The 27935-nt window shown below is 38.8% G+C and overlaps 2 protein-coding genes across 3 annotated transcripts; both read left to right on the top strand.

Annotated features, from left to right (window-relative positions):
• Positions 1-10315, top strand: LOC145496577 (RNA-binding protein 41-like). 2 transcript variants are annotated; one of them, XR_014050570.1, is made up of 8 exons: positions 1-122; positions 431-488; positions 2700-2873; positions 3717-3912; positions 4233-4455; positions 4696-5048; positions 5764-9364; positions 9521-10315. XR_014050570.1 is itself a non-coding variant. In XM_081476284.1 (8 exons), exons 1-8 carry the CDS (start codon positions 107-109, stop codon positions 10307-10309), a joined length of 1317 nt encoding a protein of 438 aa, XP_081332410.1. In that variant the 5' UTR covers positions 1-106; the 3' UTR covers positions 10310-10315. The 2 variants fall into 2 exon arrangements, 1 of the variants encoding a protein (XP_081332410.1); XM_081476284.1 differs by having other exon boundaries at positions 5764-5911; positions 10161-10315.
• Positions 10312-27711, top strand: LOC145496580 (neuropeptide FF receptor 1-like). The gene is made up of 2 exons (XM_081476287.1): positions 10312-17916; positions 24640-27711. The coding sequence occupies exon 2, from the start codon at positions 24758-24760 to the stop codon at positions 25913-25915; it is 1158 nt and encodes a 385-aa protein (XP_081332413.1). The 5' UTR covers positions 10312-17916; positions 24640-24757; the 3' UTR covers positions 25916-27711.
• The last annotated feature ends 224 nt before the right edge of the window (positions 27712-27935 follow it).

Raw genomic sequence — 27935 nt, forward strand, 5'->3', positions numbered from 1 at the left:
TTCAAAATGGCCGGCTTGAAGTGTGAAATGCGACAACGATTTTGACAATGATTTTAACTGACTTCAAACGATTCAGTCGCCCTTTGTCTTGTTAAACAATTCCAAGATGGTTGGAGGGTCAGGTAGGATTTTTTGTTCTATTATCAGCAACTGTAATATCGCATTTTTCACGACAACTGTCAATAAAAATGATGATCTGTAGTTTGAACCCCAGTGACGCAACACAGAGAATTTCTATGTGTGGAGAGTAAGTATTGGTTTATTCATTGACTAGCAGTGGTCATTCTTACACTCCATGGGGACACAGTGCTCGTATTTGACGGATAAATTGTTTTTGTACCCCGAGGTTGGTGCATCCAGGTCTATTAAAGTTCATGTTCAACATACCAGTGACATGCTCAATTAAAATCAGTTTTAATGCGATTTTCAGTCAGTGGAAAACCATTCAAACCTGATCCAACCTCATATGAACAGACTGGAATTCCATGGTGAGTTTGGTTTCTTTCGTCTTACTATCTTAAGGCCTTGTTAAAGTGGCTATGAAATGAAAAATGATTGTTGCACATTTGAAAGACTTTACAAAATGAAGAAAAACGGTGTTTTCCGTTTTGGAATATCTTTTCTCGTTTTAGAGATGTTGACGTTTTTGTATTATGCAAATGAGGAAAGTGATGATGTCATGAGTAGTTTCACTAAAACAGTGAAACTGAATGAAGAATATCTCTAGAAAATTAATATTGGAGCAGTGTTCTTTAAACTTGGCACTGGAAATGTACTTCACAAAAGAAATAAAATGACACTTGTTGTGTCGTAATGTTTTTAAATGGCTTGAAGTTCTCTCTTGGCTTCAGTGAAATGTTTTAATCAACAGTTCTGTTCTTAGTTAGACTGACCAAGTTATTCTTGTAGGTTTCCTTGGTAAATTTTATTTGAATGTAGTTTAGAGACCATTAGGGATAAAGCTCGTTGAAAAAAATGTATTGATGTAAAGTGTAAAGTTTTGTGTTTAATGTCTCTTATTCCTCAATATTATTAAATTGCCATATTTTTCCCTGAAAATTTAAATCATAATTGAGGTTACTGCTTTTGAAGGCCATTACTTTTGAAAAATCACTACCTCTGGGATTTGCTAATGGGAAACGGACTGGTGGCCTCATGGTTAGAGTGCTTGCCTCTATATCGAGCGGTCCGGGCTTCAAGTGTTGGCCAGGGACATTGCGTTGTGTTCTTGGGCAGGACACTTAACTCTTACAGTGCACCAGGTGTATAAATGGGTAATGGCAAATTTAATGCTGGGGGTAACTCTGTGATGGATTAGCATCCCATATCGGCAGGTCTTTTTTGCAGGGTGCAGGGTGCAGGTTGCAGGTTGAAATTTAATTATAACTGGAAAACTGCTGGCACTAAAAATAATTAATAACCTATATACTCGTCAGGGGTTCTTACATAAAGTAGTTCACCTCTTTCACATAGTGAAAACACGATCGATCTGCTATAAGTACTTATTGATCGACACGCTGAGACCAGTGAAATCTCTTCAAAGCCATCTGAATGGCCGCTCCACAGATGTTTCCATCGATTCCAGATTTGGCTCAGATGTGCAAATTTTTATTTTAGCTTGCCATTTATGTATGCAAATTAGGACTATTTAAACACTACGGTTTCCTAGCGCACCAATCTTTTCAACGTTTGCTATAGCTTCAAGTTAATATTCTTGCAAAATCTATACTCTACCTAGCTTCACCGTCATCGCTACAGTCAGGAAACATTTGTAAGCCTTTATATTCTGTCCTGTATTGTTCTTATCGCTCGGCTCTTCTTCACATGTATTTTTATTTATTTTTCTAGTCGAACCTCACTCAATCTTTCAATACTCAACGGGCTCCTCGAGTCTCTTCAACAGAGCATGAGTTTGAAATCTCTAGGCGTAGCGTCAACAAGAACTGTAAGCTACACTTCCCTTAACAACAGAAGATTGCCATCACAAATGAAGCAAATATAAATACAGAAATGAAATAATATAAGATTTTAATGGACAGAATATACTAGCACAAGCTCAGTGTGCTTTCATTTTGGTACTCACAGGGAAGAAACCAAATTCAGCAGATATTTCAGATGATATTTCAGATGTTTCTTCAAATACAATAATTTATTACAGGCTTAAAATCATAGGAATATACTCTCCTCCCATCACTTCGGCGGGTTTGGCACTTAGGTGGAAGCCACCTTTCAGAGCGATTGTAAACAGCGTCATGTAACAGTCACGGTAAGTCTACCACCTGTACGTTTCTTTTAAGTGCCAGCGGTTTTCCAGTTACAATTAAATTTCAACCTGCACCCTGCACCCTGCACCCTGCAAAAAAGACCTGCCAATCCCATATCATCCAGCGGGGGAGTAGAAATACTGCTAGTCACTTCATGCTACAGGAATCAGGATAAGCTTCGGCTTGATGGGCCACTTGGTTCACATGCAGACTTAATGGCAGTTACCCGTAAATTTTAATACTTTTTCGGGGGTGGGAGGAGGTGAGAGGCAGTATTTACTGCTGTTAAGAGATAGTAACTTTTAGGACTGTAGGAAGTAAATGATTAGTTGGTGGAATGCAAGGTGTGCAGTCATATTCATTACATATGTCATATCTAACGACCCCATCTCTGCATATTCAATAGTAACGTATGATTTCTTTGTAACTTTGAAGTGGAAATCCTGCTCGTTACCAAAGCCGAGGAGTTGTTCGCATGAACAGGGATGACTCTCAGCCATTTGAAGATCAACGTCTTGGAATCCCAGGGACTGTGACAGAGTCTGAAGCTGACCAGCATCTTAGAGGAATGGTGAAGAATCAGTTAGACACTCATGTTACTTTAGAAAGGTACATGTTGACAAGTTTGGTATACAAACTATACATAATTTATTTGGATCATTTCCTTCAGGGCTATAGTCATAAATAAATAAATAAATAAATTTTAAAACTGCCTATTTTGTAAGAGTCTTGAAATTTTGTCATGAGTTCGTAAATTGGATTAGTAAGCTAGTTACACTTGGAGTTACATACATACGTGTGTACATATGTAGAAGTATCTTTATTTTTTTTAGCATTGTTAACCCTGTAGTGAAAATTTTCTATTTTGTGTAAGATTTTCTTATCTCCTGAAGGACCTTTGTACATTTTGATAACAATCTTAAGGATCTTTATTCAGATTCATATCCTGAAAGATTGGGAAGGGTATTGCGAACAATTTTTACGTCTATAAAATTCAGGTAACAATTCTCGAGGCTCTGTTTCTCACAGGTCTTTCAAGTTCCTACAAACATCCTTAAGTCATCTTTGTAGGGATGTTTTTTTTAAAGGATCTTTGCACTGAGGGACCTGAGTATAGGATACGTATTGAAGGATCCTTTTTATAAGACCCTTAAGTTTTTCACCAGGATATTTATTTTATGTATTAGCATCACTTGTAAACAAGGTAATCTGGTGAGGTTAAAACTTTTCACTTTCTTAAGAGGATTTCACTGTTAGAAGGTATTACTGTTAAGGGATTTTCATTGTTAAAAGGATTTTACTGTTAGGGGATTTCATTGTTAGGGGATGTTACTGTTAGGGGGTTTTCACTGTTGGTGGATTTTTGGGGGTTTCACTGTTGTAGATCTTGCTGTTGTAAGCCATTGTTACCTACGTTTTTATAACGTTCTCCAAAATGTTTCCTTTCTTTAGTGAGTTGAACCGAAAGAAGTCATTTCAATCATCATCTTCTTATGCACCATTTTGTCCTGATAAAACGGGTGCTTTGAGCTTAAAAGATTACCAGTCACTGCAGAGTCATGAGCAGTATGTACAAACTCTTAAAGAGTGTGGCTTCAACCAAGATGAAATCCAGTTCAAACTTGAACAGGAGGGTTATGTGCCAAAGGTGAGTTTGGTTTGTCCAGTGGAAAGTAACAGATCAGGCCTGCAACCGTAGCCTGCAAGGTAGACATTCTATGAGGGTGAGGGAGGGGGGGGGGGGGGGGGGGAAGGAAGTCAACTTTGAATGCGAAGCACAAGAGGATGTATAAAATATGCAAATTATAGGACTGATGACATTATACACATCCCAGTATTGTAACAATTAGCAGCAGTAGTTTTACAGTAGTTATGGTTAGTTTTATAGGTTTTCAGGTCACACATTTACAGAAAACTTAGAAGTGCTCTATTGCATTGGTACTGATTTGCTTTTCGTTGATATTTTAGGCACCAAAACGAGGTCGCTATGGAATTAACCCTGTTGCTGAGCAAGAGAAAGTGAATGATCTTGAAAAAAGAATTCAAATGCGAGAAGAGACTCTGTCCTCTCCAGATTTGTATTCTAATGTGCGAGTTCTGAGCAGGCATGCACTAGAGGTGGAACAGTCACTTCAGAAAGGCACAGAGAAAGCCAACAGTTTAAGCCATTTAGTGCAACCAAGAAAACAAGGTACTGTATTCCTTTCTATATCTAAAATAATCTTCAAATAATGTGCCACTGAGTTTTGCATAAAATCTGACATGTGCCATGAATTCTGAGTAGTCCAGCACCTCTTCCAGACCTGTATTTTCATTCTAAACTCCTTTTCATTGCCATTTGCCCTTATGTAATTTTCAAGACTCTGTCCCTATTCCTTAATCTGCAGTCCATAGTATCTACAGTTTCAGCATTATATCACTTTCCTTGTAGCCGTTCCTGTGAATGATCCACTCTTGCAAACTCTGCTGGAAGCAGATAGAATATTATCAAAATCAAAACAGGGACTCGCTTCTTCTAACAGCCAAGAGACACCCAAGCACAATACCAGTCAACATCCCTCGAAAATAACTGACAATTCCAGCCAAGATTTTTTGGACAAAGGAGAACCATTTGAAAACAGTGTCGCTGAAAGTAGTTCAGCCTACAGGGAGAGTGGAGTTTCCAGCTTGCCGGCTAGCATTGTGCCTATTGACAAAAAGGAAATAATTCAGAATAGACTGTCGCTGGAACAAATCAAGGAAATTCCAAAGTTTGCAGACTATAATCCAGGAGAGCCGAACAAGGTTAGTTTGCATTGAAGGAAAAGAAGTGTCAAATGCCCTCTTTCTCCCATACCCCGACTGTGGTACGTCATAAAATGTGAAAAAGTATAAATGTATAGAAAAACATAAATGTATAGAAAAACCCGACACTCTTACATGTAAGTTTAACAAACATGTTTCGACAGATGTATGGTGTGCGGTAGCGGTACCGCACACTTAATTCAGGCCCCATACACACTACGCCGAAGAAATTTGACCACGCAGCCTTATTTCTACGGTTAGGCCTACCGTCCACACTAATCCGGAGAAATTGCCCACCGAAAACAGAGCTTTACGAAAACGCTCTTCAAACTGGAGGAATCTGAAAAACGCCGGTCTTGCGTTTTAGTGTGGACGAAAAACATTTTGAAAACGGAGCTTTTTGAAAGCGATGACATCACGAAAATCATGTGATTAACTCTAACCCTCAAGATTGCACTCAAGCGTTTCTACCGCCTGTGATTGTCGCATTTGCAAATTCCTCCGCCGTAGTGTGGACGGAAAACATTTGATGCGTTTTCAAATTTTTCGGCGTAGTGCGGACGAGGCCTCACACTGAAGCTGGGAGATGCATCCGCCGAAACATGTTTGTTAAACTGAAGAGTGTCTTGTTTTTCTTTAAATTGCTATTTCCAGACCATTTAAAGAAAAATAATTAAATAAAGGAAAACGTTTGATTATGTTTGATTCCATTCAGGTCCTTTTTATCAAGAATCTTCATCACAAGGTAACAGAGGCAGACCTAGTCTCTCTCTTCTTAGGATTCCAGGAGAAACTGGGACCTAAAATTACTTTCAGGTTAATGAAAGGAAAGATGAATGGACAAGCTTTTGTTACTATGCCAGGTTGGTTTTATCAGGTTTAGTGGCTATAAGCATTGTAAGAAAAAAAAATTATTCGTACATGAAAACGCTTTGACCTAGTTCGAATCAAACAACCATCAGAACGATTCTAGTAGCTGCAATGTGATTGGCTGAGCTATAGCACAGTATCAAACATTAGTAGAATTCTGCTTGAACACTAAAGCAACTGCTGCAATCTGATTGGCTCAGTGATCGTACATTATCAGCCATTTGTGTTCAGTGGCTGGAGGTCGTCTGAAATAGCGATGTTTTTTTTTTTTACAAAGTTTTGGAGGAACATTTTGATGCAAATGATAATTAAAGTCCTAAGAGGACTAAAAGAATGATGTTCACGGTTTCCTGACTGTAAAAAACTTAGAAATTATTGAGAATTAAAATTATTGACGCAGCAACAACTGCAGTTCCAAATGACAATTCAAACCGAGTGATCTTTAATAATACGTCGAGAAATACGGAAAACATTATTTGAAGTAAATTTCAGTTAGAATTCTACTAAAACAATTAGATTATTCGCTCTCGATTTCTATGAGGTGATAGTTAATTTGACCGTCGGCCTCATCAACTATCACCTCATAGAAATCTCGAGCTCATAATCTAAGTTTTAATTAATGTGCAGTTGCAGGAGCTCTTTAACAAAGTGGCGACGTGTTCTTCATTCATCGAAGTTTCGGAGGGAGATCACTGGATAACTCCATTCTCGAGAAGACTAATCAAAGGACATCCATTGTTACGCGACTTTAAAAACTCTAAATTGCTGAAAGGAACGATGGCGTGTGTACACAAGTACAGTTCAGTCCGCGCCTGATTTGCACGAAAACGGCCCGAAAGCGTTTAGCGAAATAATTGGAAAGCGTTTTCGAAAGAAATTTAGTGAGACTTCTACAAACGATTACATGACTCGTGCTCGATTTCTATGAGGTGACACCTTATTGTTATTTATTTTCGCGGGAACTTAATTTCACGAAAATGGAACGAGCGTATTTCACGGGTCGTAAATTTCGCGATTTGGCCAAAAACAAAAATACGTTAAAAGAAACTAAATGTCGCCAAAAATTGTCAAAATACTGATATTCATTAGCTAAAGGCAAAGTCGCAGAATTGGCACAATTAACTTTCCATAGCAATAGCACTGTTTCCAATGACGCTGAACGAAACAATGTAGCAAAGTGTAACTGAAAACAGTTTGACATGTTCCTTTGCAAGAAAGCAGAGCTATACAGGGTATATGTCACCTTCTATTTGCGCTCACAGCTGAACGACATTGATGTTTTTTTTTTTCAACTGGATCCTCGGTAGGAAGAGCATACTCAGCCCTTACTATCCCAGCAACTCCTGTTTTTTTCCCTATTCTTTAGCAACGCAGCGCTTTCCCTCGCTGCTAGTCAAGTGGTCGTTAACGCTTTAAACAATCCATTATATTATACAGCCGGGTATTAAATTTCGCGTGGTCAATTTTCGCGAAAGCCTTTTTTCGCGGGTCTTTAATTTCGCGATTTTTTGAAAATCGCGAAAATTGGGTCTCGCGAAAATAAGTAACAATGAGTTATAACTCAGAAGGTTTGAAGGAAGATCACTAGATAATTCTAGACTCAAGACTGACAATTCTGAACTAAGACTGAACAAAGGACATCCATCGTTACAGGACTTAAACCGATGAGCGCGTGTAATATAACTACAATCTTCAAATGACAATTAAGTCCGCGCCCGATTTCCATGAAAATGACCCTAAATCGTACAGAGAAATAACTGAAAATCGTTTATTTGTTAGAAATTTATTTAGAATTCTGCTCAAACAATACGATTATTTGCTCTCGATTTCTGTGCGGTGATGGTCGATCCACCCCTGTCTCATCAACGTAACAACAAAAACAACAGCAATGACTTCATTTACAAATTCACCTCGCAGTGAAGCTGGTCAGGACCGCAAAACCAAGACATACCACCGGTGTGTAGCGCACACCAAAGAGCGAGTGATCTTAGCTAGCTCCTGATTGGTTGAAAAAAATAGTATGATTTTTCTGATTGGTTGAAGCGTGTTGTGTAAGGTTTTTTTAATCAAGTGGAAAGTTTAGCAAACCGTTGAAATAATGGAATAATTATTCCTTAAACTACACAGTTAATTGCAAACGTTAGTAACTTTACTAAAGCATAGGTTTAAACCGGAGAAAACTATCTGGCAGAGAAGGGGTTTCTGGAGTTTTAACAACTAAAAGGTAATCAAAGAAGTATTTACACATGAGAGCGGAAAATCTATGGGTTTCATATTGCTATAACTGTTGTAAATTTATTTTGGATCTAAAAGAGATTTTTTCATCACCGGGCGTTGATCTGCCAGGCAAGTATCAGTACTGTGTTGAACAAAACTATCTGGCGCATAAGTGGTTTCTGGAGTTTTAGCAGTGCACAAAAGGCGCCGCGTAAATTAGGAGAAATTCATTCGATGTTCCATGTGCTGACGAGAAACCAAAAGGTAACCAAAGAAGTATTTTGATTTCTATGAGGTGGTAGTCGATTCGCCCCGCCTCATCAACCTTACAACAAAAACAAGAACAGTGACTTTATTTATAAATTCACCTCATAGAAAATTGAGCCGCAAACAGGACCGCAAAACAAAAACATACCACCGATGCTTAGCGTACGCCAGGTAACGAGTGGTCTTAACTAGTTCGTGATTGGTTGAAGAAAATAGCAGGTTTTCTGTGATTGGTTGGAGCGTGTTGTGGAAGTTTTTAATCAATTGAAAAGCTTAGCAAGCGTAGAAATAATGGAATAATTATTCATTTCACTACACAGTTAATTGCAAACAGCAGTAACTTTACTAAAGCACAGGTTTAAACCGAACAAAACTATCTGGCAGATAAGTGGTTTCTGGAGTTTAGCAGTGTACAATAGGCGACGCTTAAATGAGGAGAAATTCAATTGCTGTTCCATGTGCTGACGAGAAACCAAAGGTGACCAAAGAAGTGTTTACACTAGAAAGAAAATCGATGGTTTTCACAGTGCTTTTGTTGTTAATTTATTCGTTTTTGGATCCAAAATAGATTTTTTTCATCACTGTGCGTTGATCTACCAGGCAAGTATCAGTGCTGTGTTGGAAGGTCACTTCAAGATTGCGTTTTCCACTTTTTTTTCTTTGGTGATATCGTTGGTGTATATCGTGGTTTAGTTGCGTGTATATGCGCAAGTCAACCGGCAAAATATAACTCAGAAGTGTCGAAGGAAGATCACTTGATAATTCTATACCAAAGACTAAGCAAAGGACATGTATGTAAGCAAAGGACATGTCGTGTATGGTTACACGACCTTGAAAACTCGAAATTGCCTGAACGAACCGATGAGCGCGTGTACACTGCTACACACTTGAAATGACAATTAAGTCCGCGCCTGATTTTCATTAAAATGACCCTAAAGCGTGTAGAGAAATAACTGGAAATCGTTATTTGAAAGACATTTAGTTAAACTTGTACTAAAACATCTCGATTTCTCTGAGGTGAATTTGTAAATAAAGTCACTGGTTTTGTTCTTGTTGTTAGTAGAATTGTAACAGTAAATCGATCGATCTGCCAGGCGAGTATCAGTTCTGTATTGAAGGTTATTTCAAGCGCGTGTTTTTGGTATATATCGTGGTTTAGTCACGTGTGCATAAGCAAGGCAACAGAACAGAACTTAGTGGTATGGGCAAAGAAACGAGATATTATTTCATTGTGACCGTGATTATTTTTCTTTTGTCCAAAAAGTGTCATTCTGCCCTAATCTTGGCTTTGTGTTTTCAATTACCTCTGAGAAGGTGTTCTATAGCTGTTTAATCGTAATCTTTGATTCATTAACATTTAGATTACATTAACGATGTAAGCTTCTTATCCTTTTAGTCTTGTCCAATATAATTAAAGTTAATTCAAGTTACACAATAGCTTTTTATTTCATCAGAGCAAAGTGAGCACTGAGAACGGGCCAACGCTCGGGGGATACCTTTGAAATCTTCAAGTAGTTTCACGTGCCCGACGAGCAGAAACTAATATCTTTGTTCAAGTTACACAATGTTGTTTCGTCCACAGGCTTTGCCTTAACTTTCAACTTTCTTTCTTTACTTCTCGTCTTTGGAAATGCCACAATGGGCATGAAAATTTGAATGTAAATGTACTTATGTCGAGCTCCTTCCATCTTTGGAAGGAGAAGATTTTGAGAAGCAAGGCACAATTCTGATAGGGTATATTTTGGTTTTTGATTTTAGATATTGACACAGCAACTGCAGCCCTGAATCTGGTAAACGGTTATTTGTTTAAAGGCAAACCTGTAATTATTCAATATGGCAAACAAAGGAAGGATTCCTCTGACAAAAACGACAAGAACGTGGATACTCACGGAACGTCTTTCACGTAACCGCTGGTAAGCTGAATTCTCTATTCCTGGTGGAAATATTTTGAAATATTCTGATCCTTACAAGACAACTTTGGTAACTAAATTTTGTGTGCCCATTTAAATATATATATAGCCTTGTGGCACTGTGTATTTTATAGCCTCGCTATTTTGCGATCATGGAATTAGTTTTTTAAAACACCTCAAGCAGCTATTTTTGAATCTAAAACAGCGTTTCGCCTCTGTAATTTTGCAGTTGGTAACTTGGTAAATTGCACTTTTTTAAAGTAGAGGAATTTGGGTTTTTAAGTGGCGCTGCATGTAACACTGGCATTGCTCCCCCGTATTTTCGCTCGACTCAACATAAGTCACAACTCTTTCTGAACAAAGTGTTACCTCTTATACTGATTATATAACGTGAAGGTTAATTCTCTACCTTCCTTTGAAATTCAATAGATTCAGTAAAATAATGTTTTTAGCGTCTTCTCCAAGATCAGTGCACAAAACATAATGCCTTGCTCTGTCATACTTACATCAGAATTAGACATAGATAGAGGTTAAATGCCAGCAAGAGGTACATCAGTTGTGATTTATCTGTTATTCTTCCTCGGTTATGCCTTCGTAATGAGCATTTCATTGATTAAATCTTCATTCCGTAGAGTCATTAGATCCCAACAAAACACCAAAACACTGCTTAGGTAGTTTCGTTTCTGAGGAAACCAAACCAGAAAAAATGTGAACACCAGAACCAGTGCATTTAATAAACCGAAGGACAGGGTAACAGGAGTTCCTTAGCACTGAACGACTAGAAGCATTTTCTTCTTACTCTAAATGAGATATTTGTCTATTGCCGTATGCTTCGACTTTGTTACAAAGTCGTCATCAGGGTATTTCACATATTTTCTCTAGTTGTTGGTTAATAGGTCTAATTACTGAGTAAGGTCAAATGTAGTCAACCTAAGTTGATGAATCTCACCCAAGGGTGTTGCTTAATCGCTGTTTAATTGTATTGTTTAATTGCATGCCATTTTGGTGACGGCAACACGGGTCCAATATATTTTGTAGGCGTTATAGCATTGTACAGCAGTACAAACCTTTTAATTAGTATTTTCAAAGGTTAAGTATGATGTTCACTCTTATAAAGCTCAAATCAAAACTGACTGTTCTGATTAGGAAGTAATTTCGCGATGTGATAGAGAATGTAGTAATCATGAAAGTCGTCTCGAATTAATTCTGAGTGTTCTCTCGTTTATCTTTTTCTTTTTTTGCGCGTAAGGGGCTCTCGAGTTATTTTGCAATGCGCTGATACATTAGGACATTTTGGCAGTCCTGTTAAAAAAATCATTGTTCACCGTAAATTGCATTAAGCCTGCAGAGTGGCGTTTGAAAGCATGTTTCTTTGGGATAATTTTGTCAGTCCAGTGGTTTAATATATTTATGAAGCTGTTTAATATATTTATGTAGTGGTTCCAAAGTCGTAGAAACAAACACATCAGAGCCCCAAAAAATTTAGACTTGCTCTTATTTCATTTATTTTCCGGCAGTCGTTTTCATTGTCCATGCATGCTGTACATAGCTGTCTCTGCTGGAGAGAATTTTGATAATTGTTTGTATATCCCGGGTATGTTGCAGCTGATTCTTCGGTTTTGGGCGGAAGAAAACCGTGCGTTACAATTCGTTCTTCCGAGTTCCACAGGCAAGATTTTGTCTAGTTCCCTGACTGATATCAAAATGTTTACTCTTTGTATCGAGTGGTTTCTTGTAAAGTGCTGATCTCATTATCTCGGGAGGTGCATTCAGTTTACACAATCTCTCTTTTAGTAACATAAAGAACGTTTTTGGGGCCGATGCTTAACCTTGTTAAGTAAATGTTTGGACGATTTGATCCTAAAACGATTTTAAAATGTCTTAGATATTTAGTCAGCAGTGAGCAGTAAAGCTCACCGCTGACTGTCAAACTTCATTTGACCTCACAACCCTGTGCTTGTGTAACACATTAGATCACTCTTTATACCTTCAGGGCACTTATATTACAAACTTTCAAGAAAACCAGACTATAAAATGTAGTTTTCTGTCGATAAAGATATGTCTTGTAGGTTTTTGCTTTTTGAAGCCAGCTCGTGATAGAGCCCCTTTAACGAGTGACTGGCGCGCAACGTTGAAATTCCTTACAACTATGTTTAGCTGTTGCCAAAATAAAAAAAAAAAAATAAATGTATTGATGGTCGTTGCTGGGAGGTGACATATTTGCGGTGGCTTAACGACTTATAAGGAAATACTAGCTTATCCTTGATGAGTTCTCTACAAGCACGGGTAACATCTCATTCGTTGTGAAACTAATACGCTAAACGAGATTTCCGGATTTGTCTCCTAAACACGACAACAAAGATTAAAAGCATTATATTCAACCCCAGGTTATGTAAAACACGCCCCTTTGTTCATGTTTCCTGATATATTTTTATAATTTCTTTTGTGGTCTTTCCTGGTCTAAAACTGGTGTGAACCCATCCTTGTTTATTCGCTCTTCATTACCTTCCTGTTACCGTACTCCGGCAGAGCCCTTATATAGTCAACTACCACTCAAATGAGCTTCGTCACGGCTTCGCATCTTGAAACATTACACCTAAATTTTTTTTAAGTTCGTCGTTTATAATCCGTGTTGATCTTCTTCATCCTTAACCGTCCTTGTTCTTTTATGGTTTATTATAATCTCTGCGGTGTTTTGCTATCCTAGTAAACAAATATTTTCTGGTTACCTTCGCCTTAAAGGTAGTTTTGAAAATGGCCAAAATAACTGAAAATGCCTTGACTGTGCTCCTTTGAAAGAAGGCTTGCAGATTTATGTAATCAAGCTGACATCAAACTCCGCGGGTCATGACATCTTAAAACGTGTAAAACCTGCGCCGTTTACCGAGGCCAACTAGGTATTGTTCTTAAGCCTTCTATTATAAAACAAAAAATGTTAAATGAATAAATCGGAAAAAAGACTTAAAAGTTTTGTTCTTCCGATAATGGCACCTGTGGAACACCTTTTCCTGCACACTATGCTGAAACGGGAAATAACCTCGGCAGTTGGAGTAAAATTATTGCATCACATTTGCTCCAAACATGAAGGATGTGACTTTTCTACCGTTAATTAAATTTATCATCTCGCTTGGGTTATCGTGGCAGGCCAGATTACGTTTCGTCTTGCATCTTTTTTTAATATGTTCTGACTGCACAACGCGTGGGGACAAAAGGGAATTGCTTCGACACAAAATAAAAATAAATAAGTTTTTGCTTGTTCCTTGTTTTCCGCGAATTCAACCTACAATTCACTGGCAGTCGAAGATTTAATTCTTATGTTAAGTCTGAAGAACTTAACTGGATATATAATAAAGATCTACTTTATTTCGGAGTTTCGTTCTAGAATTAATCTAAAGTAAAATTATTGGACAATCGTTTACAGCCATTTCATTTTCACGGTGTTCTGTTTTAAAAAATAACCAACAACAACAGCAACAAAAACAGTTGTGCTAGGGAGGTTATTTAAGGAAACGTTCCTTCTCCAGAGTCTTTTATTAAGCGGAATTTAAAGTTGTTTCCTTAATTAAGGAATTGCCAGGTCGTCCCTGAGTTCTAATTCGTTTGACGAGTGTTCTAATCGTTTGACGTCAACGAAATTGTAAAATCTAATAAAACCAACTCGTCAACAAAACCGTTCTTTTTAGCATGTTCTTGATTTGATCGATCAACCTTCGTGCAAAATTTCATACGTATTCATTCCGTGAGTTTTTTAAAGGTATTATTCGTTTTTAAATAAAGTACTATAGACTGACTGACACTTTCACTTGTTTAATTTGACTATCAGAATGTCAATTTGTTTATTTTTGTTGTATTAGTTGCAGGGGCTTAAAATAATTAAGTAGGATCAAAACAGCAACAAACGAAAGAATTAATGATACTAATAACAGAAAAATCGAGTATTTGTAACTATGATGTACCTAAGTTAGCATTGCCTTTAATTTGTCCTCTGTTATTGTTTGGTATGTCTGCGTCCTAACCAACATAAATTATGTGAAAATTACCTTTGACTAATTAAACAGTAAGAACAAAAAGAATCTGCGAGAAAGAGATGCTCATTCATAAAATTTGTGATGGTTTGAAGGGAGTTTACTACAGTCTTCCTGTTTCCTAATTGTTCTTAATTGTCCTTTGGCCAATACCCTGATCTTGATTTGCAGAATGTTCTTACATTTTTTTTTTCATGATTCTATGACCAGGTGAAAATTTGGCCAAGTTGCTGTTTAGTTGTTGTTGTTCTTTTTATTTATTTCACGTATTCTTCAGTGCCTTTGAGTCATTTTAGATGGAAGTTAGGGATATCACCAATGGTAGAAGCGGTTGACGCTCGAAGTCTCTCGAAATCTAAAAGAAAGAAAAAAGTACGACCGCAATCTCGTTTACGCCTTTTACGCTATGACATCTTATGGCCTGCTATGATCAATTTGCAAAATTCCCCGCAGAAAATTGTTGGCACATTTTTGAACTATTCCCAAAGTCTCTGACTACTAAAATAGAAAACCTTAGTTATCAGATCGAGACTTCTGGCGACTACCCGACTCTTGAGTAAACGTGGCACGAAAACGAAGGAATGACGGAAAAAGAAGGGGATTCGATAGAGAATTTTTACACTGAAGGTCTTTTTGTTCGGCAAAGTTATTTCCAGTGGACACTTGAAATTGTTTTCTGCTCAGTTTTTATCAAAGATTTGGGACTTAAAATACATCTGGCGTTTTAATTCGGTAGAACTTAAAGACAGAATATTTTAGTGCGGGTTTAGTTGATTCTCTTTAGTTGATTCTCTCAGTGATCATAATCTTAATCACTGCTAAGTAACATCATTTACTAGATTACTAGTGTGGCCATTTTCTCTGTAAGGTTTCTTCAAGCATCTGTTGTCTTTGATCTGTTCAGTGTGGGAAGGTCATGACTATGTTTATTATTATTATTATTATTATTATTATTGCAACATATGTGATTTGCGTGGAATAATTCGCCTTCTCTCGTTTTCTGTGTAGGATATTTAAAATATCTTTCCCTCGTTTTCCCGTGCAGTGTTATCATTGATTAACCTTTGAATTAAATTGACCAAATCTCGTCGTCATTAAATATTCTTAGTTTGTGTGTTCTCGTATTTTCTTTTTATCTTAACCCGATTATTGTTATAATCTGTGCCTCTGGCTGGTTCATTATCGACTAATTAAAAAAAAAAAAAAGGTGCACAACGAGATGACTTGCTGGGCGTCGACGACTTGTGGGCTCTGCAAGTCAAAATATCTCAACAAATTTCTTTAGTAGTCTTTAATCATTTCTTTGTAATAAGAAAATTTATTTGCAACCTGAACACAACGATATATTGATGTCGCGAGAAATAAAATGTTAATGACATGTAAAAAAAAATGCAAAACAAAAACCCTACAACAGCAACAACAACCCCCTGTAAGGGAATAGGGTGTGCGATTCTTGAGAAAGAGGCCCTAGTTTTGTGGCGATATTCAAGATGTCGACTCCCTCTGGCAGTGCAGTGGTCTACAATAGAGCTAAAAAAGCACTTGCTACAAAGAAAGATAGTCAGTGCTTGTTTTTGTTTTGCTTTCTTTCTGTTTGTCATCTCATAAAGTCATAAAGCGCCTATCGATCAACATCGCTTCCACTCAGCACTGACCCGTCTGGTCATTTGTCAGTGTTTGCTGCCAATTCTCTCCCTCTCGGGCACAGTAGAAACGTTTAAATATATGCCCACCGCTCTAAGAAGAACATTCCAAATAAAGCCGATTTTAAGTTATGTAGCCTCAAGTGGTCTCGCAATACCCGAAGGATGTGGGCGAGGACTGAAATGATTATCGGAACAAGGGGTTGGTGTGGCTTCACACTGAGTGATGGGAATTTCATTTCTTACCCTTTGAAGGTTCATAGACCAAAAAGAGAGAATAGAGTCTTTTTTTTTTTTTTGACTGACTCGATGTCTCCTGCTTATGAAGGAATGTAGGGCATAACTATCTGTTTCTAATTCCGTTAAACCTCCGCTCCAGAAATTATCTTTTATCTGATTCTACAACTGAGATTTTGCAGGTCTAGCTAAACGAAAGACTTCGCGCACGACTCCGGCTGTGCCTCGCCCCCCTACCACGCCACCCCCGTTCAAATTTTGAAACTTTTCGTATCGTTTTTCGTCGAGTCACGCTAGCATGCATGTTCTAAAATTAGCGAGGATTATTTGCTGCCATTGGTGAAGTCGAAAGCCTTTCTCGCCTTCGGATTGAAACGACAGACAGTGGAATATGTCTCATTCTGTCCCGGGTAAATACCGCAATCCATAATTTGCCCAAGACCCTAAGACGATTTTTTTTAACCTCGGGCAGAAAAAGAAATGTTTATGCGCCTCGCGCACTTACGATGACAGAATACTTGAAATATGGGGCAAGTGTTCAAGTTTGTCAAAATATTTGTTTCCCGGTGCCTGGCGATGCATGTGGGAGTGTAGTTGTGGGGAGGGTTGGTCTGGCACAAATTGCCTGATGCATATATGAAGACACTTTTTACGCTCTCAAAGTTGAATCGTTTCTTTTATGATATAAATTCCACGTATTTTCAACTTAGTACATTTTAAGTTTTGTAACAGATGCCTTTCTGGACGTCAAATACTTCATACTCCTGGGATATATAAGCTTTTTGTTGTGTTCTATAACCTGTCTTCTATCTGTTGTTGCAATCGTAGGTTAATAGGATTCAGCCTAAACGTTTGTCTGCTTATCTGCGTATCCGGCCACTTCTACTGAAACTGATCTGCACTGCGATTGACCTCAGCATACTTGAATAAAATTCTAAATACTAGAGTTGTATAGTAGAATATAAGATCGTTTCCAAAGCTGAAGTTGTCGCAGCCGCTGTCACTCTTCTCCGCATAAGTTGAGGTAAACTACAGTTTCAGTTTAACTCAAATTGTACCGTTGCTTGCAGAACAGTCCGGTGTCTGTATACATTCGTTAAGATAAGTACCTTGACAAAAGCAGATTACGTCAGACGGCACAGCAGTTCATGCTATTCAGAACAACTTCATGAATTCTGCGCGGGTTGCCGCTGTGTTTTAAGGTATCAATTTCTCATGCAAGCCAAAACCCATATGATTTCTTTTCAAGACTCAAAGATGCTTCCGTCTGTACTGAAAACACACTGCTTAAAGTAGTGTAAGCTAAGACATTTTCTTGATGACGGTGAAGAATGTCAAGAATTGACCTTTTGCGTCAGATCAGACAGAAACTTCGCGCCCTATCCAGACACGATGCTCTCTCTAGTGTTCTAGGTTGCAGTTTGATAACTTGTTAACTTTGCGTAGGAAGGCGATTGATTTTGCGTCATGGCTCGGTTGTTCCGCAGGAAATGCGTTTCGTCGTGGTTTTGTTTATAAATCTAGGTGTTTGTGGTTTTGCTTGTGTAATATTAGACAAACCCAAACGGTCGCCGGTCGTTAATTTTGTTATACTCGTGAACCAAACGCATCAGGACGATAGTGATTTACTCAAAAAAGACTTCAAGGAATTGTGTTTTGGAATGACCTGTTTATAACACAAGAGTGGCAAGAGATTGAGGTACGATCCTTGTAATGCCAAGTCAATGTTCATTTATTGCTGTATTAGTTGTAAGTTGGTTGGTGAGGGCATTGTTTTGAGAACAAATTCTTCGTCGGGGCAAGGCCATCCCGTTTGCAAACGGGAAAGGAACCATCGCCATTTTGTAATACCTCAGTTACCTTGTATATACTAAAGGTAGATTCTAATAAGGTATAGATTTTCCCTCATAAGAGATAACCATCTTGAAAGCGTAGTATTTGGTATTGATACTGTACAGTTGTTTCCGACAATTTTGTCGCTTAGCTGAGCTCCCGGAGAAAGTTACCAATTTGGACATTCAAAATTAGGGTTATTTATGTAGCCTTCCTCTGGTTTCTATTTTACGTTTTCATTAACGTGAGGTTGATAGGCTGTACTAGTCATTGAGCACAACGTTCACAGATTACTCACTCTATGTACGAGAGGTTCTCATACTATTTCTGATTAGCTATGTACATGTCAACTTATGAAGCTAATCTGCAGCCTTTATCTTCTACGAAACGGACATTTTGGACGCTTTAATTCGTTCATGTTTTTCCAGTTAAACTGGGTTCTACCTTGTTCGAGATATCAATTACGCTCTTCGCTTTGGGCGTCTAGTTTGGAGAATTTTGAATTCTTAGAAGATTTTCGTAGTCTAACTTTAAAATCTGTCTGCTTGAAAATTTGGATGTAATTGTTGGTGAACCATTAATTAGTGGTGAAGAAGTATACGATTTCAGATATCATTTTGGGAGACATCTTGGTTGTATGATCTTGTTAACTTTTCCTTATGCGGTGTGAGCAATTCTGTTTCATACATCTCAGCTATGGAATTATTAGCCTATTTTGGAGACCTATAACAATTTGATTGTCTCTGATCCATCGACAACAAATTTTTTACCTTGTAGAATATCACGGAAAACCGCTTAAGAGTGTTTTTTTTTTTTTTTTTCTTCTCGAGTTTTGCCCTGGTGCACCCCTTGTGTTTACCGCAAGCTCAATTATTTCCTGCATTAGAGGAGTCAAAAGGTGTATTGTTCTGTTTTTCTTTGACCGTACTTGTGAACGCGAACTGGCGCGCGGGTTTGAACAGAAGATAATTTTTAGTGGAAAGAAAAGGTTGCTGGAGTTATGTTCGTGAAGATTTCATCGTTTCTTTGGATTTTTGCATCGGCAGGGAGCTTTCCAGTTTACGAAGCGAGAGATCATTTTGGCGAGGGATCAAAGTAAAGTATTTTAAAAGCGGCATACTTTATGTGGTTGAAATCCTGTTTACACTAGGTCATTCTGTCAAGTTGATTTTCATATTACAGAAATACGTCTGCGGAACCTTATAGAATGCATTCAAAACTGCAAGGAAATGTCCATTGTATGATTGTTGTATCAATTAATAGTTTGCGAACCAACAATGTTGTTAATAGCGAGCGTTTCTTTGTCTCATGGTGGAATTTAAAGGAGGTCAAGACCGATCATCTTTCTGGTATTTTCCAATGTTTTGTGTTGACCTGTGTTTCTCCTGGTGACAGAAGGCCATTTTTGTTCCTCAGTGGAATGTATCGCACCTTGTCAAGTAAGGATTTCCTTTCCTGTCGTCAAAGGTTTGCGAGAGACTCCGGTAGGAAATAAGACGGCGTCATGGAGGTATTTGAAATCGATCACTAGAGAGCAAATTGCTGGCTAGAACCGTAATCACTCTATTCATAAAGAAATCAGAAATTCTGAAAGTCGATCACCTTTCTTGAAGCAAAACGTCATACTTTGGTTTATATTGCATATTGATCGAGACTCTTCCGAAAATAACTATATTCAAGTAGTTAAAGAATTACAAACGAATTATTTTTCGCAAGATGATTGATTCATCCTGGAGAGCCTTTTTCCGACGTATCAACACGGTTCTTTGTGTAATGATCTCGTGGATGATTCCTATATTAGGATAGTTATAGGTATTTAAAAATTATTCCACGAGCGCGCGTTGGATATGAGATGGTAGATAACCAACGAGGCGTGTAGCGCCGAGTTGGCTATAGTCATCTCATATCCAACAAGCGCTAGTGGAATATTGGTTTTATTAAAAACGCCTCCAAAATGTAGAAAACTAGATAAAGATAGAAATAAAAAAACGCCTCAAAATCATGCGTACGCTCAGTGTATTTATAGAGCATGGCATAACCCACGATGGCTGAGCCAATGAAAACTCTCGAATTGTATTATCCAATGATCCAGTTTTTAATAAGTGTACAGTAGTTATATTGCCGTGAATATGACGAGTTGTAATGTCAATGGTGCAAAGAAAAGAAAAAATCGACAACTCCTCTTGCTTCCCCGTCAAAGTGAAAGTCTTATTTTGTTCGTGAAAGACGCCGGTATTCAAAGCTTTGACATTTTCTCCAAGACCTCTGTTAATTTTAACACCTCGGGCAAAAAACTTTCATCGTACTTCTTACATGATGACAGTGCACTTAAAATACAGGGCAAGTGCGCCGAAAGATTTGCCTTCTATGTCTAGCTCTGGGGTAAATATTTTGAACTTGAACCAGGTCTCATGAGAGCTGCAATTTCGTCTCGTATTCCTCGAAAAATGTGACGCATCACAGCATCTTTTCTTGTGTCCTTCCTGATGTTTAAACTTCAAAGTGACTGTCCGCAGATTGGGTCACAAACTCAAGCTGCGTTATTTAACTGTCTCTTATCTTTTATTGCGCAACATTTAATAAATAATCATCAGCATTTCAATCAACATCGCGAATATATTAGGACTAGTGTTCTCGTGTTTAGAGTCCGGGCCGGGATTATCTAGGACAACCTACCTTTTAAAATTTGCCTTTATTATTCGTGTATCGACATGTACAGTTGCGTCTTGTGGTCCTTATCCGTATAGCACTTGCCTGACCCTGCTCTTTTTTGCTAACACAGTATGCAATAAAACAGGTTCTTCTTGTACGTGAAGTATTGTGAAGAATTACCACAAGACGAGAGGGTGCATGAAACATGTGAGAAGACCCGGCTACGGCCGATGATATCCATCAGTATTGTTGATGGAAACTCTCCAATTAAAATTGTTGGAAATTATTAGAATTAGTGGAATTACTTTTAAGCGATCATGTTTTGTGTTTATACTATCTATTCTCTATGCAATAATTGGTACCAATTCCAAACGTTACGTTGTGTTCCTTGGCTTGTTAGATTTTTTTTCGAATGTACTGTCTCTACACAATAGGAAAAGAAACGATTTTGCGACTCTAAAGAACCTCGAGGCTCCCGTATTGGAACACGGAGCTTTGGGAAAAAGTAACTTTAAAACATACACACTCGAAAATGCATGTAAGGGTTAATTTGGGTGAGTCTCAATTACAACAACGCAAAAAAACAAACTGAAATGTGCATACCCTGCATAGCTGAAGGGTTTTCGGGCCGAGTGCTTTTTTTTTCGCGCACGACATTGGGCCAGCTACGCCGACGTTATCATGTAGTGCCCGAAATGTCTGTTTTATGCATCTCATTTCCTACTGCAGACTGAACTTTGTTAATTCATTAACGACCCATCTGTTGCCACATAACATTGTTTGACTTTAGACTGTGATATCCCAAGAGATCTTCACAAGCACTAAATTTTCGCAGGGTCGAACCACGTTTTGAATTGTAAAGCTGAACGACTGCGTGCATTCTGGTGGTGAAGGACACCATTTTCACTCCTCAAGGGCTGGTACTTCACCTGAGAGCTTTAGGCTTTATCACGCTATTGAATACCAGTGCTGGCTTGCACTGCTTGTACCGTCTGGAGCAGTTTTTAACCCAACTGATAGGCTTGGTATGTCAACTATATGCGTTTATTAAATAGTCTCATCAACTGCTTTTGTTATTTTTGGTAAGCAGGTTTAAGACACAAAAACGTATTGGTATCACGTATTTTTTGTAGCTCTCACATGGGTTAGGAATACTGTAGACTTTAGTAGGAAAGCGATTACCAACCGTACCAGAGCATTATTTAAGATCCAAAATAACTGTTAAATCGAGCTATTGAAGAGTTTATATATACCCGCACATAAATCCTTCTTTGAAATGAAAATCAGTATGTGAAGAAGAATTTCACTCATTGTGATTCAATCGATATTATCTACCTCTTGATACAGACAATAGCCATCGGGGATTTCAAGTATTCTCGTTTGAAGCCGTCTGTCTGTCAAACAAGGCCATTGTTATGTATCATGTGGAATGTTCCAGAGATTGCGGATGAAAATAGCCGATAGCGAGTTAATTTCAAATTGAAAATATTGCGATAAAGACACGGACTGAAGATTCAGGTCGAGTGCTTTCAAGAATCATTACTAAGCATTTAAGGGGCGTTTAGGGCTCTAGTGACTCTCTAGTAGAATGTGTCATCTGAACAATGTTATGTTCCATTGAAAGTCTGATTCAAACCGCTTGTAGGTTGATCTGGGCAATTCAAAAGCACAACAAACACTACTACATGCAGGTGTTTGTCAATCAAAACCCTTGCCCTGGATAAACGCCAGGGGAAGAACTGGCCAGGCTTGGGAATTACGATAACACTGGTGTCAGCTAGCTCTCTGCAGGGGCACCCAACGGATCGTTTCGGTAAATTATCTGTTCGGAAGGCCTTTAATCCCCTCTGATTTTCTTGAGAGAATTGGCACCTCGAACTTTCGTGATATGAGAAATTTAATGTCTGTTGTTTTCGGACTGTTGAAAATGTCGTTTTGGGTACCGAAAAAAGGTCAGCTATCATTTTCGGAAAGGCGATAAGACCTAAGGTTTTCGGGAAATGGACAAAAAAGCCCTAATAAATTCGAGAATACTCAAGTTCCCCTAGAATATCCGAACAGATAAAATTTTTTTAGTGCAACCTAAAATTAACCTACAGAGCTTTAAAAGTACTCCAGATAGCCTAAAACAGCGTCTAACAGCATTCGAGAGAAAACGGTCGTTGGGTGCCCCTGTCTCTGGAAGATAACCACGTTTGTTGAAAGATAATGTAAAGCAAAGGGTGTCAGTAATACCAAAGAGAGGGACCAGTGATAGAGAAGTTTGTAGATGGAGGGGCTACAGAAAAATGTCCACAATCACGTCTGTACGTACAGCCTGGTACTCTAACACCTTCTGCGTTTACTTTAGAAGTGCGTTTAAACATGAAATCGCTCTGTAAGCCCCCGGCTGTGATCGTACTATTGGATTTTGTGGTTTGTTTTGTGTCCGACGTTCTTGCATTAAATTGTAAATCAAACTGTACTAACCACCAAATTACCGATCACTTATAGACCCCCCGAGTGTTGTGGTTGTTATTTTTTCTAGATTATATTTTCATCACATTTGCCGATGTCATTAGCACTTATACCGCGTCAGTAAAGACGTGTGCAAAACCAACAACTCTCTAGTAAATCTATTTAAAATATCGTTGGTGTTACCAAGTGTGTAAATATATTATCAAGAACTATGATGGTGAAAATTACATGATCTATTTTCCAGATTCTTTTTACACCGTGGAAAGAATTAGCAAAGCTGAACCACTATTTACTTAAGATGAATTTCAACTCAGTCGTGTCAATCTTTTCACTGCGGGTTTTCCTGTCGCCTGAACATTTTGCAATTTCTTAACGTTTACCGTGGAAAGTATTCCGTGATTACCGGCCAATTTTCTTTGAGTCAGGTAGCAACTCTCGCAAGGTCTTACATGAATGGGTCGATACTCTTTGAGGGGACAATAGAACAAACAACAGTAGCCGGCTCCCGGTGAGCGCGAACGAAGCGAGGGAACGTCCCGATCGCTTCGCTCTCGGAATTCTTCGGTTTCGCGCTCGTCGGCTTACTTCGCTCGCCGAATTTTTTCCCTCCTCGCCGGCCGGGAGCCTGTTCGCAGGCTAAAACAGCAGAAACAGTGCCCCTAGCCCCAAAGCAATAACAGCTGCTACACTATGACGACAAATGAAATTACAAGCTTACGGGTGCTGCAACACGCCCGTTTTCGTTGGGTCTTGACGTCAAGTATGTTCTCTTGATATTGATGTTGTTGACGAGACGTCATATTTCAATCATGATTGCTGGGGAAGGTGACGCAGCACCAAACATGGTCAATCCTTGTTCGATCAACCTCCGAGATTTTTCTCGAAAATAACGAGGGATCCTGATTTTCACCTACCGCCGAGTATGTTTTAAACCACAACGTAATAATCATTTTGTTTGCTTCTACTCTGGTTTTCCTGTCAAGAACTATTGATGAACAGTTAATAGCTGCACCGTCAGTTCCTGTACAAGGCCGCGAGTAATTAATTATAAATGGCGTGCTTGTGTTGTTCTTGATAGACGCACCGCAAAACAACCCCAGGAGCGACAATTTTTCGCCTATCGTGCAGACAGGCATGCTGAACCTGCGATCAGGCGTTCTTTTTTATTTTTCGATCTCAGTAAAGAACACCTGATCCCTAGTTAAGGCTTGCCCTGCAGTCTGGGCAGTATGTAGGACTATAATTTCAGTGGCATGCCTGTAAACTAGCTAAGCTTAGTGCTTGTGTAGCTAAGTGCATGACCACTATAAATAAGATTTACATTTACATAATTGCATGTGTCTTATAAGGAATAGCTGCTCTACACTATTTCTAGGTGTACGGATTAATCGTCATTTACCTGTCCGAGACCCTCTAGAAAGATAACTTCAAAATAATAGTTGTAATAACTTTATACTTATACTCCTCTGTTCTATTACAGAAGAAACGAGTTTATTGAAAAAGTCAAATAGTATCAAGCAAGGAACAAAAGTGAGAGATTGCTGCAGTGTTCAAGAAGTGAGGAATAGGAAACTTTGCACTGGCAACATACACTGGCAATGGCGAATCAACTGAATACAACTGTAGTTCCTCCAAACGCGTCAGAAGCCATGTTACCACCTGATTATGTAACCTACTATGAGGAACCACTATCTCTCAAGATATTCCGCTTTGTCATCTACGCGATTATCATCTTGTTGGCGCTAGTGGGCAATATTGCCGTGTGTATAATTTCTACTCGCACTCGACGCCTTCAGACTAGCACCTATTGCTTAGTAATGAACTTAGCAGTTTCTGACATCGGATCTGTGATGTGCCTACCATTTCTGTTACCGGAGCTGTACATTGGAAATTGGCCTATGGGAGAAGCCATGTGCAAACTTCTTAAACCAAGTGTGGTCATGTTTAACTTTGTGACAACCAACACCTTAGTAGCCATTGCGTGTGATCGTTTTCGCGCTGTGGTGTTCCCGTTCGTTTCGCGACCGTCGAAATCGGAAACACGATTAATCATAGCTTTGTTATGGTTGATCGCTTTCTTATTTTCCCTGCCCTCGTATGGAGCTATGACAGTTATTTCCTACCCAGATAGTCCTTACACCTTCTACTGTTTGGATATTTTCTCGGACGACATGGACAAAGACATTTTGTATCGCCGCATTTACACTATAACAATGTACAGTGTACAAGCCCTTGTTCCAGTACTTGTCATCTCGGCGCTGTATTTGAAAATCACGGCCACGTTGAAGCATATCCGTCTTGTACCACTGGCACTCAGGCCCTCTCGCGCAAGCTCTCTGAACTCCACGCCTAACGGGAGCCCGCGTTCCTCGATGGTGAATATAAACAAGCTGAACATGAATCCGGCAGGCGCACTGCGCAGGCAGATGATTGAAAAAAAGTTCTTGACAATGTTGATAGCTGTACTGCTTGTCTACGTGCTCTGTTATCTTCCCTTTCAAACACTGTATCTAATTTACGAGTTTAATCCAGACATGGGCTACTTACCTTATATACAATTGTTGATTGATTACTTCTACGTGATTGTGTGGCTGCCCAATGCCATAAATCCTATCTGTTACGGTTGCATGAACGAACACTACAAGAAGGCTTTTAAATCGCTGATTTTCAGGCCTCGTAAGTTCTTTCATTCGCTGAGATCGCGGAATAGTTTTTCCCAATCTCTCGTTGGCACCACTGCATATAGAATACGCTAGACTGTGGCCAGTAGGAACTACGTAGAGAAAGGAACACAATATACTTTCTGTATGCTATTAGCCGTGGTACCTTGATGCCGTGAAGGTTGTTTGGTTGAGTTTCAACCTTGTGATCGCCCGACTTCGGCTCGATAGGCTTTTAGAAAGAAAATGAAGCTTAGCATTTTACCATGGTGAGAAACATCAAAACAAACCCAAAAACCGAAAAAACAAGATCGAGAACAAAGTTATGATTTAAGACTCAAGTACGCTGAGAAGGTGAAGAAAGTTTTATCAAGAAAAAATGACATCAGATATATTTATTTGCGTTGCAATGCTCTGATAATTGTGTAATACAGTATGTAAAATATTTTTGTGAAAACAAATTATGTCAGGCATGTATACGGATATTTAAAAGAGTTGTAAATAGATTAGAGCTTTATTGTTATGACAAGAGAATATGATGAATTTTACTCGCCTTGTTAATCAACTGCACTCACATTGAGACGAGGAGCTGAACGAAAAAATTCGACCTGAATAAACTAAATGACCTTTGTCCATGTGCTTGAGCAGATAAGCTGTCTCTTTCCCGCTAAAAAGTTTCTTCTCTCCTTTCGTAGCAGTCATTTCTTTGTTCGAGAGCGACAGAGGTACGTGAAAAGCCAGCTCTAGGAGCATGGGATGCAAGACAGAAAGAAAAAGAAGTTGACATATTGAAAACTTTTTATGCGCTTCTGGTTCTCTCACAAAGAAAACTAACAGGGCTGATTCAGGGCCTTTGCTCATGAGCCCTGTCAACCGGGCTGGCTCGGTTTCCGAGATCTCGCCTCGCCCCTTTTTTCTTCGTAAAACTCCAGTGATGTGTTCTTATGAGGAGCCGAGCTGGCCCGAGATCTAGGAAACTGGGATGCAAACACTCCAGCACGGGTGACCGGGACGAAACTTTTTTGACAAAACAGAATAGCATAATTTTTTCCTTGTACGTATTTCCACTTCAAAAAAGGCCTATCCCCTCTATGAAACACGCCTGCAGGGAATCAAGGTAGTTGTATTCATCTTGTCGGGGCTGGATATTTGTTTTGATGAGGACAAATACTATGATTCCCTTCAGGCACATCTAAAGGGAATTGGCCATTAGCTTTCTTTTTAATAAAGTTACGTCAGTCAACAAAGCTACGATAGTCGCAAAAGATACGCTTTTTTTGGCAGCATTTAAGTTTTGTTTCCTCAGTTATCCTGGTCGAGTAGCCCGAAGAGACAAATTTCGACTTGGTAACCGAGTCTGCGCGGTTACCGGGCTCACGAAGGGGCTCTCAGCGTCGTTTACAGAACGTTTGTATTTGCAATCCCGGAAATAAAATCACGCTCTATCTTTTCCCGGATCCCTTGAGTTACCAGTGTCTCTAGTCCAAATATACTTGCTCTGACTAATCTAATCTCTAATTTTGTGTTTTCTGTTTTTTGTTTGCATGGAAACAACTGACCATGACCGCCACCACTCAACACCAGAACGGCTTTCAGTTAAGTATCGAAATGAAACCAAAACGAAAGTGAGCACTCTGGCCAATCACAAAGGACACACACAATACAGTGCACCAATCAAAACTCGAGACATACATGTAGCTGACACAAAGCGCGGAAAAACGTGTGCGGGTAAGTCAAGCTTGGTTTAGTCTTCTACTATCCATGGTTTTACTTCTGATTGGATAACACAGCAGTGCTCGAGTTAAGCGTAGCAATGCAAAACCAAAGCAAATGCGAACTACTTTCGACCGTCAAGTGAAAACTGCCGTCTAAATTAAGTAACATTTCCTAGCTCAGTCCTCTCTCTCCTCAGGCTTGAGGTCAATTAATCAGAACATGCAAGAAATCTAGTTTGACATCCAAATGCTAATAAAGCAAATATTTGTTTAGAATACTTATCATATTTTTAACAAACAAAGAAGCGAAAAGTAATTTCTATACCTTATGAACAAATATTACTTAAGTGAATGAAAGAATGAATGAAACTTTACTATTTGCTAATTTTCTGAATATATGG

The sequence above is a fragment of the Orbicella franksi genome, chromosome 9 (assembly GCF_964199315.1).
Source record: "Orbicella franksi chromosome 9, jaOrbFran1.1, whole genome shotgun sequence".
In the NCBI taxonomy this organism is placed as follows: Eukaryota; Metazoa; Cnidaria; class Anthozoa; order Scleractinia; family Merulinidae; genus Orbicella; species Orbicella franksi.

Excerpts from the sequence above, each read along its gene's own strand:
- LOC145496577 (XM_081476284.1), top strand. Across the intron at positions 4,456-4,695 it reads AGTGCAACCAAGAAAACAAG|CCGTTCCTGTGAATGATCCA; the intron begins GTACTGTATTCC and ends CTTTCCTTGTAG. Across the intron at positions 5,049-5,763 it reads ATCCAGGAGAGCCGAACAAG|GTCCTTTTTATCAAGAATCT; the intron begins GTTAGTTTGCAT and ends GATTCCATTCAG.
- LOC145496580 (XM_081476287.1), top strand. The coding sequence starts at position 24,758 with ATGGCGAATCAACTGAATACAACTGTAGTTCCTCCAAACGCGTCAGAA.